Genomic DNA, 22,103 nt, shown 5'->3' with positions numbered 1-22,103 from the left:
AAAAGTTTTTTTAAATAAATAAATAAATGTACACAATCTTGGCCAGGTTAAGGTGAAAGTGGTTTACTCATAAATTGCTGACACAAGTATAAATTGACTCAAACTATTTAGAACACATTGCAAGAGTTAATAAAAACTTGCACTCTTGGTCCCAGAAATATCAATTTAAGGAATTTCCTCTTAGGAAAAAAGTACTTTAGAAGGAAAAGTTTAAACGTACAAGAATGTGAATGTAAATCCTAAAAATTGTCACCAATCCAAATGTTCTAAAATAGCAAAATGGCTAAGTAAACGATGACGTATCCATCATCACCCTGCCTTACCTCTCAACTATACAAAAATGAAAATTAAAAGGGGAACTCCCTGGCGGTTCAGTGGTTAGGACTCCACGTTTTCTAATGTGTATCAAATTTAGACACTGCAGCAATGTATAGTAACACAAATCCTCACCACAGGTCTCCTTTCTGATCTGTGATGAGTAATGCAATGATCCAGCAAGCTGTCTTCATCCAATTCCTTCTGACAAAATGGACATACACACCTGGAAATTACATAGAATACAAACATTACTGAAATTGTTGATAATTAGACAGTAGTCACTTAACTAGAGGTTAAAAAATAGAATGTAAGTTAGTTTCTAGTCCTCATTCTTTCTGAGTTGATGTTCTTTTTCCAATCCTGATAATAATCTTGGTGCCTAAAGTTTTTCTCATGAGAAATGTAAATTTGTAACCTCACAGGGGCAGGATAGAGAATCAGTTATAGTGCACTTGAAGCACTTTATTTTCTTTGGAAGAGAAGTACAATCTGAGCACCCCATTAACTGAGAAACAGAGGAACAAACCACCCAGCTGTGCCTAGGTTACTTCTTCTGTCCCTTTTACTTCCTCCCTTTCCTAAATCAGGTAACATCTGAATGGAGTGTTATTTTGTTCTCCTACTAGCATATCTAACAACACTGGCATATATAACTAAAGGTGTCAACTCACAGTATTAGCATCCAGTGAAGAATGGAAAATGGCCTGCAACTACCTTGTTACATCCTTATGCACACCTAGGGGTATCTGTCCCTCACATCTGTGCTGTCCAACGGACTAGACATTCGGTATGTGTCTACTGGGTTAGTCCAAACTGAGATATGCTGGAAGTATAAAACACACACTCAATTTTGAGGGCTTTATATATACATAAAAAAGTTAAATATCTCAATAATTTATATATTGATTACATGTTCAAAGGATAAGACTTTGGCTATATTCAGTTAAATAAAATATATTACAAATTAATTTCACTTGTTTCTTTTTACTTTTTTGAGTATGGCTATTAGAGAATTTAAAACTACATATGTGCTCTGCATTATGTTTCCATTGCACAGTGCTGCCTTAAATTCTTAGGGACAATAGGGAGGCTTGGAATTTTTTGCTCACTTTCCATTGTAGATATAACTTCCTGTTCCCCAAGAGTTGTATTCTGGACAAGCTCCCTGCATAAGAATTTTTAAAATTTGAATTATGTAGTAAGTTCTTCCATAAAGCAAAGATTTCTATCTTAAATGCAAATATTAATCTATCCTGTAATACTGATTAATCAACAACCCTTCTCATTTTCTGTTATTTCAATTCTTTATTATTTCATTCTAACTAGCAGGAGAAATTAGTATTTAAATTAGGTTTTGTATATTTTAAAATTTTCATAAAGCCTATCAACCTTACAATCAAACCATACAGAATTCATACTCTGCCTAGAGCTAAAATACTCACTTACAATTTAACAGAATGGTATAATCCTATAATAAAAGGTACATTTGCAAAGTAATCTCTAGTAAAACGAGAGGAATGGGGTGATCATTTAGACTTTTGGGTTAGGAAATTTAAGTTACATTTTGAGTAGCATATTTTCTTTTTTTAAACATTTTTATTTAAGTACAGTTGATTTACAATGTTGTGTTAGTTTCAGGTGCACAGCACAGTGATTCAGTTATATATATCTCATACATATATATTCTTTTTCAGATTCTTTTCCCTTATAGGTTATTACAAAATATTGGGTATCTATCCCTGGGCTATACATGTGTTTTTTTAAAATAAGCAGAACTAACATTTATCTTCAGGAGAAAAGAAGAAATTATACTGAATACCTCTTTGGATTGTTGCGTTCATAAGATTTAATGGTTTCAAAACCATCATCCCTATGCAGGAGAACACAAACCATTTCTTTATTTCTTTAGCAGAGGCAGATGCCAAACTTTTTAATTCCTCTGCCCATCAGGAGAGTAATAACCCAGTTTTCTTTCTTTCTTTTTTTTAAGAAAAAATAATTAATGATCAATATCCTCCATTACACCTACTAGCCACCTCCATCCTTCCTCCAGCCCCATATAAGATTACCCAGAAAACAGGTATAGGATTCAGAATGCCTGCCCCACGCCTGTTCTTTCTTGTTAGAATACATACTGAGATGTCACTTAGTCCCTTCTAAAGAGAAACCAGCAAAATGAGAGAGAATGAGCTGGGGGAACTGAGAGGAGGTGATGGAAAAGTAAAGACAACAACCTCTAAACCATCATCTACTTCAGGACTCTATTAGTCACAAAATAAAGCCTAGCAGAAATTGAACAGTTCTGTTTTCTATTTTTGTATCTTCCTCCATATAAACTTGTCTGAGGAAGTTTCCACAATCTCTCCAGTGTTCAGTTGGCTCTCCCCATACAAAGTTTTTAAAGCAGAGAGAACAAAATTCTTTTGTAATTATTCCCATTAACAAATGATTACCAATAATAGGTATTATGGTTAGAAGCCAAAACATAACTACATACATATTTTCAGGACAAAAATGTTAAGCTTTCTGGCTCATTAAGTTCTTTATAAGCATATCAAATTTAGCATTAAACTAAATTGTACTGAAACAAACCTTGTTGCTGTCTCTCCAAGTTCTTGTAGTGGTCCATACTTATCTATGTACTTCTGACATGTTCTTATGTGTGCCCTCATTTCACTGAGGCAAACCTATATAGAAGCAGATTAAAATAAGCTCACTGTTGAAAAGGGGCTCATTTCAGTCAATGAAGTCTTTTGTGACCCAGCTGTATTGCTTTCCTTATTTCAAATAAGGTCATAGTGTGGGGTCAGTTGATTAAAAGGATGCAGTTATGATAATAGTACAACCAATTTAAGGCATTATCAAGAATAACACTATCTTAAATAGTTTTTTTTTTTTGGCCGCGTCACGTGGCATGTGGGATCTTTGTTCCCCGACCAGGGATTGAACTCCCACTCCCTGCATTGGGAGCGCGGAGTCTTAACCACTGGACTGGCAGGGAAGTCCCAAGGAAAACACTATTTTAAAATTTTTTTACAACTAGAAGACCCAAAAGCTGAGTTCTTGAATTTGGTTCTTCTACAAAGTATAAGTTTTTTAAAGGGCAAAGATGTATATTAAATCAAATTTACTTTTTTTGGATACTATTACCTAAATCGGTGATGGAAAGAGGGAAGTAAGGAAGAAAAAGGGGAGGGGAAAAGGAGCAAAAGGAAGGAAAGGAAAAAAAGTAAAAAGAAAGAAAAACAAAGAGAGGTAAAAAGAATAAATAGATGGATTTTAGAGATGTCCAGAGTTAAGTAAAAAGAAACCCTGTGCTTCAGGGAAAGATATAAATACCATGGCTTTATAATACATCCAGTAGTATTACATGAATTCACAATATACAGTATACTTAATGGCCCCATTAAGAGCAAACATAAAGGACAGCTACTGCAGTCCATTTTTATCAAGGCAGAATAAAGAGCCCTTGTCCTTCCAGATATACATTCAGATTTCCTAACCATGAGGGATCTGTTGCTAAATAACACATACTCTACTAAATGTGTCATTAGAAACTCTGATAAGATCTTGTGCTAAAGGAAGCTCTGTACAGCTGTAAGGTGGCCAACCCACCCTGCTTCATTTTGCCCAAGCTACGGAAGTTAAACCTCAGACATGAAATCTACCATGTCAAGAAAACAGTTATAACTGTCACAAAAGACAAAAATAAAAGCAAATGGGGGGCTTCCCTGGTGGCACAGTGGTTAAGAATCCACCTGCCAATTCAGGGGACACGGTTTCAATCCCTGGTCCGGGAAGATCCCACATGCCGTGGAGCAACCAAGCCCATGCGCCACAACTACTGAGCCTGCGAGCCACAACAAAGAGTAGCCTCTGCTTGCCGCAACTAGAGAAAGCCCGCACACAGCAATGAAGACCCAACGCAGCCACAAATAAATAAATTAAAAAAAAAAAAAAAAGCAAATGGAAAAGTAAGAACAAATCCTTGCTTTATAACTATCCATCTAAAAAGACGTAAAAGCTAGGACCGATCTAGGCATCTGTCTTAAAACAGACTGTTTGGGACTTCCCTGGTGGTGCAGTGGTTAAGAATGCGCCTGTCAATGCAGGGGACACGGGTCTGGGAAGATCCCGTGTGCCACGGAGCATCTAAGCCCATGCGCCACAACTGCTGAGCTTGCACCCTAGAGCCCACGTGCCACAACTACTGAAGCCTGCGTGCCTAGAGCCCTTGTCCCACAACAAGAGAAGCCACCGCAACGAGAAGCCCACGCACCGCAACGAAGAGTAGCCCCCGTTCGCCGCAACTAGAGAAAGCCCGCGCGCAGCAACGAAGACCCAACGCAGCCAAAAATAAATAAATAAAATAATTTAAAAAAAAAACCAAAAAAACAACAGACTGTTTTACAACTTTTAACATCCAACTTTGCACATCAGTGCTCTCTCATCTCCTTATGACTTTTCTTAAAAGTTTCTTTCTTCTTCTTTATATTCCTTGATCAACAAAGAGACACATTCCTCATATAAATTAGCAATCTGGGGACTATGTCCTGACAGATGAATTGATAAATGCATAGAGCGTCTACCCCAGACACAAAACTGTGAAAGCCACTGTCAGAGGTGGCAGAAGGAGCAGAAGCCACTGAGCTTGCGCTAAAGGTACTTATCCTCTAATGGAGGAAAAACAAACAAACAAAAGATGTGAAGATAAGCAGAGAGGAAACCGTTTGATACTGGGGACTGGAATACTAAAGCCAGGCTCTTGGAAGGGAGGTAAGGAGGACTCTGAACAGTAAGAAGAGTTGAAAATGGCTACAGAAGGAGCGGCAGTATTCCTGACAAGAGGAAGAGACAGATACAAGAAATACCTCAAAGGAAAGATCAAAATACTTGTGAATAATCAGAAATGCAGGGGGGTGAAAAACGAAGGGGATCTCCACCCAGGATAACTGAGAGAATACTCTTATTTCTGACAGGTACCAAAGATGGGATAAAGAACTGGAAGACAAAATAATATGCTGAGTTTGATTTTGTGCATGTTGAATTTTAAATGATGGCAAAATATCAAAGTAAAAATAATCAGGAATGATACTAAGAATGTGAAAAGCTATTGATTTTGAGCATTCACTATGTTCCTCAGTGCTAAAAGCCACTTACATTTTGTTGTTTACCTTTACAACCACTCTGTGACACGAGCATTACCTTTTCCCTCAATTTAAAAGAGTCAAACAAAAACTTAGATTAATAACTTGCCCCAAATCACAAAGAGTAAGGGAGAGAATTAGTGTTTAATCCCAGGATGTCTGACTCCAAAGACCATGCATGGATTCCAGAATCAGGCAGCCATGAATAGATTTTTGAGTCTTACAAAAATATTCAAAAATGCATTGAGCATTTATTATGTGCCAGTCAAAGTGCTGGGTTTACAGCTGTCAATAAAATAGTCATGGTCCTTACCCTCAGGGAATCTTGTGGAGATAATGGATAATGGACATTAAATTTCAAAATTCACAAAAGCATAATTACAAATGGTGATAAGTGCTATGAAGAGAAAGCACAGACTGCTAAGAGAAAGTGTAACAGGCTATATTTTAGATGAACAATCAAGAAAGGTTCTCTAGAGAAATTTAGATCTTCAGTACACGATCTCTCTTTTGATCTCTAGACTGGTAATACCTAAATATCCTTCTGTTAGCAGTTCAAATTTAATGTATCTAAGACTTAACTTTGTGGATTCTTCTCTAAATTTGCTCGCCATATTAGCACCTTCACCTACTCGTCTCAGAAACTTGGGGAGTATTTTGATACCTCACTGTCACTCACCTCCACATCCAGTTAATTATGAATTTCCTTCAATCCCTCTCCAGAATACACCTTGAAACAACTTCTTATTCCATACCTAATGCTATTACCCTAACCCAGCTTCCTTAACACCTATCCTAAAATCCACTGAATTGGCTTCACCAATCCTGCTTTTGCTTCCTCCAAACCATTTTCCACTCACATGCTAGAGTGACATCTTAAAAATATAAACCTGATCAAAAGCTTATACTTTTTCTGTGACTCACTATTGCGTTTAAGATAAAATCTAGAATCTTTGTCACAGCTTCTAAGACCTCACATGATCTAACCAGGCTAGCATAATAACAACGGAGGAAAACTGCAACAAGGAGGAAGTGGTCAACAGAGATAAATACTGCAAAGCCCAGAACAGTAGAGGTGGAATTGTGCCACTGGAATTGAAAATAAAGCTATTCATTGGGTGGGCTGCAACAGCAGATAGCAGGAATGGAGGCCACATAATAGGGGGTCATGGGAGTAATGGGAAGAGAGGAAATGGAGGTGGTCAATGAAAGCCTTGGTTTGAAAAATTAGGTGATGGTGGGCATCAGGTGACTGCTGTCCAGCAGCCCATACATAGGGAACCAGAGGAAAGGAAGAGGAGAGGCTGAGACAATAAACTTTGGAAAGCCGGGGTAGGATGAGGTCAAAGGCGTAGGTGAAATGACTGGCTGCAAAACAGCTTTCTCAGAGTTCTACGCCGGTAACTATGAGCAAAGGCAGGGTCACATACCAGGGTGTCACACTCAGTGCACTTCTGGAACTCGGATTTCATTTTCTTGGCTACATCAGTTGCTGGAACTCCTTCAGAAGGAAGATATGCCCGGCAGTAAGGACAGGTCCACTTATTGTTCTTGAGACTGGTAGCAATGCAAGAACGGCAGAATCTACAGGACACAAACCAAGAACACATCACTTTCCTTAACAGGATAAAGGAGCCACCACTAGGTGTTCATTTATGGAAACCGTATTTTAATGACACCTCGTACACTAAGAGCTGTTCTGCCAAACGAAAGCTCCATCTGCGTCCTACAGCTGCTGAGGAGTCTCTTACCTTCCCTGCAAGACCTCCCTGGGGCCACACGTTCTCACCACGTGTGCTGCACGCATTTAAACAGAAGGTGACAAAGTGGTGAAACAGCCTTCCTACAAACAGAATGAAAACTATAACTCAAATATTGCTAGCCATAAAAAAGAATGAAATAATGCCATTTCAGCAACATGGATGGACCTAGAGATGATCATACTAAGCGAAGTAAGTCAGAGAAAGACAAATATCACATGGTATCACTTATATGTAGAATCTAAAAAAATGATACAAATAAATTATTTACAAAACAGAAACAGACTCACAGACATAGAAAATAAACTTATGATTACCAAAAGGGAAAGGGGGAGGGAGGGACAAATTAGGAGTTTGGGATTAGCAGATACATACTACTATATGTAAAATACATAAACAACAAGGGCCAACTGTATAACACAGGGAACTATATTCAATATCTTAATAACCTATAATGGAAAAGAATCTGAAAAAGAATATATCTATATCTATATTTATGTGTGTGTATAAATGAATCACTTTCCTGGATACCTGAAACTAACAAAACATTGCATATCAACTATACTTCAAAAAACCCCCCTATAACTCAAAGGATATCTAATGTGTTCTTTCTTTTCTTTAATCCTATTTTACCTTAAAATCTGTGGGGCTGGGGGGAATAGGTCTTTGCTCTGTGAGATTCTGTGTGTTAGATAAGAAAATAGCAGCAAGTTGAGGAGGTAAAAATACGAAACACGTTAAAGTCTTCGTAAAATAATTTAAAACTCATCCTCAGATGCAGGAAATTATCTAATCAAAACTACCACTTTAGGAATGTCCTCCATGTCAAGAAATATATTCTCTGTTTACTTAAAGATGATCATGATAAAATCTTAACACAGTCAACAGAATTCACAGAAAATCTTGACCTATTTATGGGAGCTGCTGAAGGCTACATGTGCACAGAAGTAAAAGTGAGCATTTCAATAGGTTATACACATCAGCGTGAGCTGACAGCTCTTAACTCAGCATGTAATATATATTTGCGAATATTTATACATGGCAAAAGTTAAGCTGTTTAAGTAAACTATACATACTGAAAAGTTCATATATCATAGGTATACATACAGCTGAATGACGTTTCACGAACAAAATTCCTAGTATATTAGCCATTACTGATTCTTTTTATTTTTAAAATTTATTTATTTTCATTTTTAGCTACATTGGGTCTTCGTTGCTGCGCACGGACTTTTCTCTAGTTGCGGTGAGCAGGGGCTACTCTTCGTTGGGGTGCACGGGCTTCTCATTGGGTGGCTTCTCTTGTTGCAGAGCATGGGCTCTAAGCACGCGGGCTTCAGTAGTTGTGGCACGCGGGCTCAGTAGTTGTGGCACACGGGCTCAGTAGTTGTGGCTTGCGGGCTCTAGAGCACAGGCTCAGTAGTTGTGGCACATGGGCTTAGTTGCTCCACGGCATGAGGGATCTTCCCGGACCAGGGCTCGAACCCGTGTCCCCTGCATTGGCAGGTGGATTCTTAGCCACTGCGTCACCAGGGAAGCCCAGCCATTACTGATTCTTAAAAGTATTCTCTTCTGTCTCTGTTATAAAATTCTTATACGCACACAGAGGATGCTTACGTCTGCACTGTTCTTGAGGCATCTGCTTGATGTTGATGCCTGCCCAGCACCCATTTCCCCTTTTTCTGGCCACAGCATCCTGATTTTGCTCTGCAGAACTACACCTCTTATATGAGATACAATTTGGTGGGACCTCAATCCGGGTGCCCATAATCCCCTGCTGAAGGCAGAGCGCCTAATGTCGGCCACACTAAGTAAACCCTCTCTCTGGGAGATGAATACTAAACAGAGTGACATAAAGACTGATTCAGCAACAACTTGATAGGACTATCCTGCTCTTTATTTAGAACCCTAGACCTGCCTAGGTTCCTACCCTTTTCTTCCTGGGTGTTTTTGTTATTAATGTCGCTTGGTAACTTTATATTTTGATATAATTTCAAATTTGATACACTGCTTTTTTTAATTTACAAAATTTTAAAACACTTCCACATACCTTAATTCATTTAACCTTAATAAACCCCTAAGAAAGATCATTATTTCCTTTATAGATGAGGAAACTGAGGTACGTGGAGGTTAAGTTACATCAGCAAGGTCACAGCTACAGAAAGTGCCTGGACTTTGTTGACCTTAAGCTGAGGTTTCCTGACTCAGAATTCAGTGACCTATCTTTCCACAACCGCAGCTACCCCAGTTGGAAAGAGCAATACTTTCAGAATCAAAAGACCTAAATCCCCTGCTGTATTTTTTTTTACATCTTTATTGGAGTATAATTGCTTTACAATGGTGTGTTAGTTTCTGCTTTATAACAAAGTGAATCAGTTATACATATACATATGTTCCCATATCTCTTCCCTTTTGCGTCTCCCTCCCTCCCACCCTCCCTATCCCACCCCTCCAGGCGGTCACAGAGCACCCAGCTGATCTCCCTGTGCCATGCGGCTGCTTCCCACTAGCTATCTACCTTACGTTTGGTAGTGTATATGTGTCCATGCCTCTCTCTTGCTTTGTCACAGCTCACCCTTCCTCCTCCCCATATCCTCAAGTCCGTTCTCTAGTAGGTCTGTGTCTTTATTCCTGTCTTACCCCTAGGTTCTTCCCCTGCTGTATTTTACTTCTATCTGCCTCAGGTGATTAATTGTAAGTTCTAAGGCACATTTGTCCTTGCATTTCTTTTAGTTCCTAAGAATTGGTTCTCAAAGTGTAAGCTTTGAAGGGTATTTATTACAAATGGTCCAAATGCTCAACTCATAATGAACATTTCTAATACAACACCTGTGGTTCTGACAGGAATTCTTTGTTTACATAATTTAGGAGCAAGCAGATAACACTGTGTTTCTTGTCAGCTAAGTCTTCCCCCCTTTCTCAGTTTGTTTGAGTTTTATGCTAATACAAACAGAAGATGAATATTGGTGCAAAGGGACTTCCCTGGTGGCACAGTGGTTAAGAATCTGCCTGCCAATGCAGGGAACACGCAAGACACACAAACAAAATATACTGGTGCCAAGCCCCGTGGTAGGCACTGATACACATCAGCTCATTTTACCTCATTTCGCTCTCACAGCAATCCTAAATGCTGCTCTTTCTCCTCATCCTGACTGATAGCAAACTGAAGTTCAGAGAGGTATAAAAACTTGCCCAAGTCACAGAGCCAGAAGATAGTAGTATTTTTATCATCAAACTGTTTTGGGAGAGGCTCAAAATTTGTAGTCTTTTTTTTTTTTTAAATACATTTATTTATTTATTTTGGGGCTGTGTTGGGTCTTTGTTGCTGTGCGCAGGCTTTCTCTAGTTGCGGCGAGCGGGGGGCTACTCTTTGTTGCGGTGCTCGGGCTTCTCATTGCGGTGGCTTCTCTTGCTGTGGAGCACGGGCTTCAGTAGTTGTGACTTGCGGGCTCAGTAGTTGTGGCTCGCGGGCTCTAGAGCACAGGCTCAGTAGCTGTGGCGCACAGGCTTAGTTGCTCTGCGGCATGTGGGATCTTCCCGGACCAGGGCTCGAACCTGTGTCCCCTGCATTGGCAGGCGGATTCTTAACCACTGCATCACCAGGGAAGTCCCTGTAGTCTTCTTAAAGACACTTTAATTCCTCCCAGTGACAAGCAGAGGCAGTAAAGGTTTGAGATCACTGATGTAGCTGTATAAGCCAGTGGGCTTTACCTAGGGTACATTTCTGTTAGTTAGTTTATTGATTAATTGATTGATTGCGGTATGCGTGCCTCTCATTGTTGTGGCCTCTCCCGTTGCGGAGCACAGGCTCCGGGCACGCAGGCTCAGCGGCCATGGCTCACGGGCCCAGCTGCTCCGCGGCATGTGGGATCTTCCTGGATCTGGGCACGAACCCATGTCCCCTGCATCGGCAGGCGGACTGTCAACCACTGCGCTACCAGGGAAGCCCCTCTGCTGTTATTTTATAAATACTTCATACATGTTTTTGTAACTATGATTGATAACCACAACAATGGAAGTTCCTAGTATTCATGAAAAGTAGCATACTTGAGGCATTAAAAAAATTTTTTTATTGGCGTATAGTTGCATTACACTGTTGTGTTAGTTTCTGCTGTGCAGCAAAGTGTATCAGTCACACGTATACACATATCCCCTCTTCCTTGGACTCCTTCCCATTTAGGTCACCACAGAGCATTGAGTAGAGTTCTCTGTGCTATACAGTCTGTTCTCATTATGTATCTATTTTATATGTAGTAGTGAATATATGTCAGTCCCAATCTCCCAATCCATCCCACCCCACCCTTACCCCCTTGGTATCCATACGTTTGTTCTCTACGTCTGTGTCTCTATTTCTGCTTTGCAAACAAGTTCATCTATACCGTTTTTCTAGATTCCACATATATGGCTTAATATACGATATTTGTTTTTCTGTTTCTGACTTACTTCACTCTGTATGACAGTCTCTAGGTCCATCCAAGTCTCTGCAAATGGCACAATTTTGTTTGTTTTTATGGCTGAGTAATAATCCATTGTATATATGTACCACATCTTCTTCATCCATTCCTCTGTTGATGGACATTTCAGTTGCTTCCATGTCCTGGCTATTGTAAACAGTGCTGCAATGAACACTGGGGTACATGTATCTTTTTGAATTATGGTTTTCTCTGGGTATATGCCCAGTAGTGGGATTGCTGGGTCATATGGTAGTTCTATTTTTAGTTTTTTAAGGAACCTCCATACTGTTCCCCATAGTGGCTATATCAGTTTATTGAGGCGTTTTAAAAATCAAGTCCCTCCCTATAACCCCCCCCCCCCCCGACTAAGTCTGTACAGTGGTGTTATCTGTGGCATGAAACTCTCAAATGAGCATTATATAGATGTCATTGCATTATGTGAGAATATTAGTTTCAAATCCGGTAGATTAGTCAATTAACCGTACTTTTTTTTTTTTTTTTTTTTTTAACCGTACTTTTAATAGAAGTGATTACGAACTGGAGAAAACACATCAAGATCAAGGTGTTTTGGAACAGATTGAACTTACTGATTATGAGTATATAAAAACCACAGCTTTAGAAGTGTTACCATGGAAAGGTACTGGATGCTGCTGCACCTCAAGTCTCACTTTCTGGGGTGCAGAAGCAAGACTGCAGAACTGCTTAGTTCAAAAGATCTGAGGGGAACATTCTCTCCTTAAAGGTACAGTTATCAAATTCAAGTCATGAGAGCTGAAGCATCTACCATCCTTACCCTAGCACCTTGGCATGGAAAGTATACAAGTGATCATTTTCTGAATTGTCTAATCAGAATCCTCACAGGGCTACTCAGCTTTAGTTAATATATATTATACAACAGGGCACAGAGACAAGATAACTCTAAACTAAAACCTCTTAGAAAGCAAAGTGTAGAAGTGTGTATAGAGTGTGAGCTTCTTACAGGTTTGCAGATGTGTAAAAACATCTAGGGTAAAGAGAATAAGAACATTTACCTACCTGTTGGAGAAATGGGAATGGGAGAGCAAGGGGTATATGGTAGAAGAAGGGTATTTTCACTGTCGAATTTTAAGTGTGAACCATATAACCTTATTACCTACACAATAAACAATTCTTTTAAAAAGTTAATTACCTACAACCACTTGGGATAACTGGTCTGGTAGTGTCTGATAAAACAAAATTACAGGCACCCCTTGACCCTGCAGTACCAAGCCCACGTTTTACTCGAGAAGTTAAAAAATATGTCCATCTGTATTCAGAAGGAATGTTTTCACAGTAGACCCAACCTGGAAATAACCCAGATATTTATCAACAAGAAAATGAATAAACAACACATGGCACATTCCTACAATGGAACACTACACAGCAATAAAAAAGAACAAATTACTGACACACACCATAACATGGATGACTCTCAGAGACATACTAAGAAGCCAGACACATGAACTTATCTACGAAACAGAAACAGACTCACAGACATAGAGAACAGACTTGTGGTTGCCAAGGGGGATGGGATGTGGGGGATGGATGGATTGGGAGTTTGGGATTAGCAGATGCGAACTATTATATATAGAATGGATAAGCAACGAGGTCCTACTGTATAGCACAGGGAACTGTATTCAATATCCTGTAATAAACCATAATGGAAAAGAATATGAAAAAGAATATATATAAATATATGTAACAATCACTTTGCCATACACCAGAAACTAACACAACATTGTAAATCAACTATACTTCAATAAAATAAAATTTAAAAAAAGAAGCCAGACACAAGAAAGTACATCTTGTGTAATTCCACTTATTTGAAATTTTTGAATAGGTAAAACTGATCTATGATAGGGAAAAAAAATAACACAACAGTGATTGCCTATGGGGGTACACGGACGGGGATGGCTGGGAAGGGGCATAAGGGAACCATATGGGGGGTAATGAGACTATTCTATATCTTGTTAGGGGTTTGGGCTAAACATTGGTCAAAGTTCTGCAAATGTTATACCTAGGATGTATGCATTTCACTCTATGTGTAATTTACCTTTAGCAAATCCCATAAACAAATTGTGAACTCTGGTTAATATTATGCATGCTGATATGAGAAGGGGTAGAGTGTGCTGATGTTTGTAACCTACTCTAAAATGCATCAAAAAAAATAAGATGGACTGATGGATGGATAGGTATGTGATAAAGTGAGAGGTAAAAGCAAATACGGTAAAATTAACAATTGTAGAAATACGTATGGATATATGGTTGTTCACTGTACAGTTCTTTCAACTTAGCTGTATGTTTGACATTTTTCATAATAAAATGTTAGGGAAAATTAACCACCTTACTATGACTTAAATTTTCTTTACTTTTCAGAAAAATTTAGTTGGAAAACCGGGAAGGGAAATGCTTGGAGGATGAGAGACCTGAAATATTTAATAGAATGTGATCTGAAGAGAAAAACATTTTTTAAAATGATATTTTTAAGAGCATCCAAATTCAGTGTGAGGAAAAGATTACTTTGCATTTATGATTATTTAAATAAATTTAAAGAGCACAGAACAATTTGAAAGATAATATAAGGCTGAAGGGAGAGACAACAAAACTGTAAAAAAATGAATTCGTGTGGCTTTTAGCAAGAACAGTTATTGCATGGTTATAATGAAGATTTATAAAACATGCACAAGTCTCCCCACACCCAACCATACAAGCATGCATTCACTAAAGAAATTTTCACTAATAGCTTATGATTGCCAATGTTTGACATGCCAGAGATGAAACCATGGCAGTGCCCGAGGTCCCTGCTCTCAAGAGTTCTAGAAGGAGGAGAGAGGAAATGAGAAGGTAAACAAAAAGACTGGCAAACGATAAATGCTCTGAGAAGAATAAAACAGTTGACAACAAAAACTGAGTGGGTGGGGCAGAGGGAGCAGTAAGATGGGTGGTTCCTCAGATGACAATTGAAGGCATCAGTCTTGGGAAGATCTGGGAATGGTTTTCTCAGCTGAAAACAGGGACCATTTTGCTGAGGTACAGAAAGCCAGCGTGGTTGAAATGCAGGGCGCCCAGGGGAGGGTAACTGGCAATATGTGGGACAGTAAGGTAGGTAGGAGAGCAACCACAAAGCCAGAGCTAAGCGTGATGGGAAGGCACTGGAGGCTCTTAAGTGGGAGAGTGATACGACTTGATTTACATTATATAGATCACTGGCTCCTCTGTGAAGAGTGGATTACAGAGGTACGAGAGTCACGGCTCAGAGACCAGTGTTAATTCCATTGTAAGCGTTGGTTCAAGAGAGGATGGTGGCTTAGCCCAGCAAAGGAGCAGCAGACGGTGTAAGTGGACAGTCAGATTTACGATTGATTTAGGAAGCAGAGGCAAAAGGGCTTACAATATACCAAATGACAACAAATATATGCCCCATTATGCCACGTGAAAGAAGTCAAATACAAGACTATTTACTGTATGACTCCAAAGCTCAGTGACAGAAAGCTGATGGGGTTGCCTGGGGCCCAGGAGTTTGGGGAGTGGATTGACTGTAAAGGATTCGAGGGAACTTCTTAGGGTAATGGAACTAACTGTTATAGATCTTGTTTGTGGTGGTGGTTATATGATTGTATACAATTATGTACTGTATCACCTCAATAAAGCAGAAAAACGCAACCCAGCTAAACAAAAAATGCCCCAGTGACGACAGGTCAGTAACAACACTGCATGAGCATCACAGAAATACACACAGCACAGAACCGTTCAGAATCCTGTAGGGGTCCCTCCCACACAGCCCCAGGTACAGAGTAGCTACTCAGTAAATGGTTAGTAGATTGAAATAACTAAATCAGTTATGAGGAATGGGCCAAAGGGGAATTTTCTGGGCAGGGCCCAATGTTCCCATTAATAAATAAGTGTTGTATCCTTCTGGAAGAACCCAAGGGGTAAAAATGAACATAAACCCCAGAGCTAAGAAATTCCTATTTGTCTGTCCCCCTCTCCCCCTCCATAAGGTGGCTGAGAATGACGAATCCAACAGACATGATCAGAATTAGGAGAATGTAGGGAAAAGATAGAAGTCAACTGCATTTTTTTAAAAGACCGATTTAATGTTTTCAAAAATTCTGAATGAGTTGTTGTTGCCTTTTTTTTTTTTTTTTTTTTTTTTTGGCCATGCCTTGTGGCATGCGGGATCTTAGTTCCCTGACCAGGGATAGAACCCGTGCCCCCTGCAGTGGAAGCACAAGTGGTCATAGCTTTAAAATCAGATTTCACACACAAATTCAAATTTCTGGCTTCTCTTGAAAAGCTAAGTCTCCTGCAACTCTGGACTCATTTCCCACGTGGCCACATGGGTCGGTGCCCCTTCTGGTAGATACCCATCCTCCTCGCTCACTCACACCCCTTGCCTCCCCCCTGCTGAGTTTGCAGCTTCTGATGACATCAATCAGGAACCAGATAATGACTCTAAGAACTTTAAAACCAGCTGGGAACTTAATTATCCCACCCCCATTGTTTATTTTATTAACGCCTTTCTGTTTCTCTAATTAAGTGGTTAGCAATAAAACTCATATAAGGAAAGGGCGGCAAGGTATTGGAGGAAAATGGGGAAAGGGTTGCTGAGGACACTGGGTAAAGTTATGCACACAATCTTAAGAGGGAAAACTGCACCCTAAGTATAGGAGAATTAAAGAGGAAAGGGCTGTATTAGGGACTCCATGGGGCCTAGGGCTAGACAGGCAAAATAAGTAGCCAGAGGTGGTCCCTAAATGTGGTTCTGGAAGAAGCCCTTGGCAACGTGTGGTCGGTCTAACATTTTCGTTATGTTCTCAACACTGGGCTGCCTCACTGTGGGCAGGCCAATATGAAGGTGAATGAAAATCTTGGGCTCCTTTGGGTAGTTGGAACATATAAATAGAATAAGGGGAGTTGCAATTGTTATTCAAAGGGAGGATGAGAGTCTCGGGCTAAAATACTCCAGTATAGGACAATACACACACACACATACACACATAACCAGTCTCCCTCTTCAGTGATCCAATGATGGATCGATCAGCCTGGACAGTCCCAAGCGCAGCTATTCTTAGAGCACAGGCCTTTAGCCACTGTCCCTCAAGATTTCCTTGGAGGTGTTTATGTATTCAATTAGGTCATGCTCAAAGTCCATCCTGGGAATCATTCAGCCTCCAAAAATTGACTCTGCATATCTCTACACTCCTTTACATGTTGATTTTTATATTTAGCCCCCTAAGGAAAATTTTATTTCCTTTAATCTACAGTCTTAGAGGGGTGCCTCTCTATAACCGTCAAACACTGTCCTCAACTTGCAGTATCTTACTGTCAATTACATAGGGTTATCTGAGGCTGTACTTCTCAAATCTTAAAATGCATATAAATCACATGGGCATCTTGTAAAAATGCAGATTGCGATTCAGCAGATTTGAGTTGGGGGCTGAGATTCTGCAATGCTGCTGGTCCTAGGACCAGTAGTCAGGTGCTAAAGAGAATCCTGGTGTAAAACTCAGTCTGCAACATTATTTAGGTTCTGTTTGTTGGAGAATACGTAATTTAATAGATCACTAATATTTAATGTGCCTACGACAACACTAATGTTGCTAAGTAACACAGAGCAGTCCAACCACCAGATGAGGCAAATTTCAGGCCAGCTTATTACATCTTTCTAAAATTCTCGGTAATACGGGCACAGATGAGTAACCCTATAAAAGGGAGTTCAAAAACTATCATGGGACTCCTATCTATGACTCAAACTCCATAGCACCAGCTGGCTGGCACTATGAAATGGTTGTCCAAAGTTGTGCTCACCAAAGTATCCAAATTTTGTCTTTTTTTTAAAATAAATTTATTTTTTATTTATTTTTGGCTGCGTTGGGTCTTCGTTGCTGCACGTGGGCTTTCTCTAGTTGTGGCGAGCAGGGGCTGCTCTTTGTTTTGGTGTGCGGGTTTCTCATTGCAGTGGCTTCTCTTGTTGTGGAGCACGGGTTCTAGGCACACGGGCTTCAGTAGTTGTGGCATGCAGGCTCAGTAGTTGTGGCTTGTGGGCTCTAGAGCGCAGGCTCAGTAGTTGTAGTGCACGGGCTTAGTTGCTGCACGGCATGTGGGATCTTCCCAGACCAGGGCTTGAACCCGTTCGTGTCCCCTGCATTGGCAGGCAGATTCTTAACCACTGGGGCACCACCAGGGAAGCCCCAAATTTTGTCTTATTATTATTATTTTAAAATTAATTAATTAATTTATTTTTGGCCGCATCGGGTCTTAGTTGAGGCACGAATCTTTCATTGCAATGCACAGGCTCTTGGTTGCAGCACTTGGGCTTCCCTCCAGTAGTGGCACCCGGGCTCCAGAGCACACGGCTTCTGTAGTTGCGGTACGCATGTGGGATCTTAGTTCCCCGACCAGGGATCAAACCCGCGTCCCGTGCATTGGAAGGTGGATTCTTAACCACTGGACCACCAGGGGAGTCCCCCAAATTTTGTCTTAGAGTCATTCATTAATTCAAAATACTTAACACCTACTAAGCGCCAGACCTTAAAGGAGTGGCAAGGTGGAAAGTAGCATTCCTTTATTAGAGCAACGGCTCTCAAGAGTTTTGGGTCTTGATGGTACAAAAGACTCCAATCATCCTATTTTAAGTGATGCTTATCCAAGTACATTAGAAGGAGGAAGCATTCTATATACATTTGTTTTAGCATCAGGGGCCTGGATGATTTCATCTTAAAATCAAATCACAGGTCAACAGGCACATGAAAGGATGCTCAAGATTGCTAATCATGAGGGAAATGCAAATCAAAACCACAATGAGATATCACCTCACACCTGTCAGAATGGCTATCATCAAAAAGAACACAAATGACAAATGTTGGAGAGGATGTGGAGAAAAGGGAACCCTCGTACACTGTTGGTGAGAATGTAGATTGGTGCAGTCACTGTAAGAAAACGGTATGAAAGTTTCTCAAAAAACTAAAAATAGAACTACCCTATGACTCAGCAATTCCACTCCTGGGTATATATCTGAAAAAAATGAAAACACTAATTTGAAAAGATACACACACCCCAACATTCATAACAGCATTATTTACAATAGCTAAGATACGGAAGCAACCTAAGTGTCCATCAACAGATGAATGGATGAAGAAAAGGAATGGACTACTACTGAGCCATAGAAAAGGAACAGAATTTTGCCATTTGTAGCAACATGGATGGACTTGGAGAGCATTATGCTAAGTGAAATAAGTCAGACAGAAAAAGACAGATACTGTATGATATCACACGTGGAATCTAAAAAAATACAACAAACTAGAGAATATAACAAAAAAGAAACAGACTCATAGAGAACAAACTAGTGGTTGTCAGTGGGGAGAGGGAAGGGGGAGGGGCACTTTAGAGGTAGGGGATTAAGAGGTACAAACTATTAGGTATAAAATAAGTTACAAGGATATATTGTACAAAATGGGGAATATAGCCAATATTTTATAACTAAATGGAGTATAACCTTTAATAATTATGAATTACTATATTATACACCTGTAACATATAATATTGTACAGAAACTATACTTCAAAAAAAATCAAATCACAGGTCAAATATTATGTCAACATAAGTTGCAATCAGATGGGAACCTGCCACGAGCTCCCACTACTTCAATTCAACTACTTGCATCTGTGCCCATTTAAATATTCTACATTCTCTTAAATGGATGAACTGTTCATTCTCCTGCCTAAGGCCAAGCCCCCCACTGTAAATCCTAGCCCCGCAATTTTCTCTTCTCTCCTGTGCATCAAAATTTCCCTCACTATTGGTTTATTTCCATCAGCATACAAAAGATTCCATTCTTCTTTTAAAAGAAAATTCTCTTGATCCCACTTCTTTTTCCAGCTATTGCCCAATTTCTCTCTTCCCTTTGCCTCTAAACTTCATGAAAGGGCTTTCTCTACTCTCCATCTCTATCACGTACTTGACCTTTAAAGCAGCACTGGATTCAGCGGGTCGCTCTTCCCCGGAAAATACTTCTTGCACTCACTCAGCCTCCAGGACACCTGGGGGTTTCCTTCCTCTCCTTTGGCTGCTGCTATTCTGGCTTCCATGTCCCAGCTTCTTCTTCTTCTTCTTTTTAAAATAATTAATTAATTAATTTGGTTGCGGGTCTTAGTTGCGGCAGGCGAGTTCCTTAGTTGCGGCCTGCAAACTCTTAGTTGCAGCCTGCGAACTCTTAGTTGCGGCATGCATGTGGGATCTAGTTCCCTGACCAGGGATCGAACCCGGGCCCCCTGCATTGGGAGTGTGGAGTCAACCACTGCGCCACTGGGGAAGTCCCCATGTCCCAGCTTCTAAATATCGGTGGGCACCGCTGCTCAGTCCTTGGACCTCTATTCTTTTCTAACTATACTTAACTTCTTGATGAGCTCATCCAGTCCCATGGATTTATATCGAGTATATATTTATGATTCCCAAGTTTATTACCTACAGCCCAGCTCCTCTGAACTCCAAGCTCACATATCCAATTGTCCACTCAACAGCTCCACTCGGTTGTCTGAAACTTGGCTTGTCAGTAACTGAACTCTTGACTTAAACATGATCTTCATCCCGTCCTCTTAGTCTCTCCCATCTCAGAGCGGCTCCAGCCTTCGCTAAGGCCAAGCACTTTGCAGCCATCCTTGATTCTTCACTTTCTTCCACACTCCGCAACAAATCCATCGTGTTACCGGCACCTTCAAAGATATGTCTATAGTCCTACTATTCTCACCACCTCCACGGTCCCCATGCTAGTCCTGTCCTTTCCCACCTGGATCACCACGGTGGCCTCTGAACTCAATCTCCTCAGCTTGCTCCTCCCGCTACAGACTATTCTCAGCAGCCCGACAGATGCTTTTAAATCAGCTCAAGCCATGAATCTGCTCAAAATCCTCACTCAGAGGAAAAGGCAAACTTCTTATAAATGTCCCCACACCAGTCAAACTAGCTTCCTCACCTCCTGCTTTCCTCTGGACCAACACTGTACAAAATCAGGCCCTGTTTATTAAGAGTCCATGCTTAACTAAGAATAGAAATTGAGAGAAGTAATATTTAGAAAACTGTATAGGAATCTGACAGAGTAATATTATGCTGTTGAATCTAATAACAATTTTTCAAATGATGGCTTGTATTTTATATATACATATTTATTTATTTATTTATTTGCCATACTTCATGGCTTGTGGGATCTTAGTACCCCAACCAGGGACGGAACCCAGGCCACGGCACTGAAAGCACCGAGCCCTAACCACTGGACTGCCAGGGAACTCCCTATCTTTGGTATTTTTAAATTTCATTTTTCCACAATACATTTTTTATTTTATAAAATTATTGGTCTGTGGGGGGCTGGAAATTAAAACAAAACACTTCAGAGGTTCTTTACAACAGATAATTTAAGATGCACTTCTCTAAATATCTGAATATTGCAACTCCCATATACTTCCTATCTCACTTCTTTGTCTTATTTTGTTTAATCCTTAACACTATATAACAAACTACATACTTAACACCTGTATCTTGTTTATTGTCCATCTTCCTCATAAGAATGCAAACTCCAAAAGGATAAGCCTTTGTGTCTGTGTGCTCAGCACAGAGCAGGCCACGTTGGCTGGATCAAAAAACGAATGCACTCCGTGCAATAGTAGGTCTAACCAAACAACCCACAGCAAACTAAAATGATAAAGGTAAATGAACAATGATTTTAATTTTAAGAAAACTGTGGATTCCTACTGTTTGCTTGAGCAACATGTAGGTGTGTGCATGGCTGCCTGATAGTCAGGCTTCTTAAGAGAATTCTGAAGTGTCTTCTAGTGAAGCCTGATAATGATCTAATTTTTGGTTTTATCACCAGATTTTAATAACCCTTAAAAGCCTGTTGAAAAGATGTGACAGTTAGTCTTATGTATCAACTTAGCCAGCCTACAGTACTCAGTTTAATTCAACACTTAAGCAAATGTTGCTGTGAAGGTATTTTGTAGATGTGGTTAACATCTATAATCAGTTGACTTCAAGTCGAGTGATTATCCTCAATAATGTAAATCAATTCCTTAAAATCAATCTCTCTTTCTCTCTCTCTCCATATATTTATATATAACCTATTGGTTGTTTCTCTGGAGAATCCTCACTGATAGAAAATATGTATAAATATCTATAATAAATAATAGGATAAGTAGCTTTAATCTTAGGTTAAAAAGAAGTCCTTGGGATTGCATACCTCCTGTAAGAATGAAAGCACTGTGGGCTTTGTAAGTGAAAAGGGTAAAGGGAGTCAAAAGGTACAATCTTTGAGTTATAAAATAAGTAAGTCATGGGATGTAATATACAGCATGGTGACTACAGTTAATAATACTGTTTTGCTTATTTGAAAGATGCTAAGAGAGTAGATCTTGGGA

General features: G+C 39.9%; 1 protein-coding gene across 5 annotated transcripts in view; it reads right to left on the bottom strand.

Annotated features, from left to right (window-relative positions):
* RNF125 (ring finger protein 125) overlaps positions 1-22,103 on the bottom strand; it is a 109,415-nt gene that overhangs the window by 14,144 nt on the left and 73,168 nt on the right. For all 5 annotated transcript variants that reach the window (XM_082667630.1, XM_082667629.1, XM_082667631.1 and 2 more), the window contains 3 exons: positions 6,896-7,049; positions 2,911-3,005; positions 451-541 (listed from right to left, as the gene is read on the bottom strand). In XM_082667630.1, the coding sequence (XP_082523756.1) occupies positions 451-541; positions 2,911-3,005; positions 6,896-6,937 (228 nt within the window). In that variant the 5' untranslated portion in view covers positions 6,938-7,049. The remainder of the gene's footprint in view (positions 1-450; positions 542-2,910; positions 3,006-6,895; positions 7,050-22,103) is intronic.

The sequence above is a fragment of the Grampus griseus genome, assembly GCF_964374135.1.
Source record: "Grampus griseus genome assembly, chromosome: 12".
Taxonomy (NCBI): Eukaryota; Metazoa; Chordata; class Mammalia; order Artiodactyla; family Delphinidae; genus Grampus; species Grampus griseus.
The sequence above is the reverse complement of the archived record's forward strand: the minus strand, read 5'-3'. Positions and strand labels throughout refer to the sequence as shown.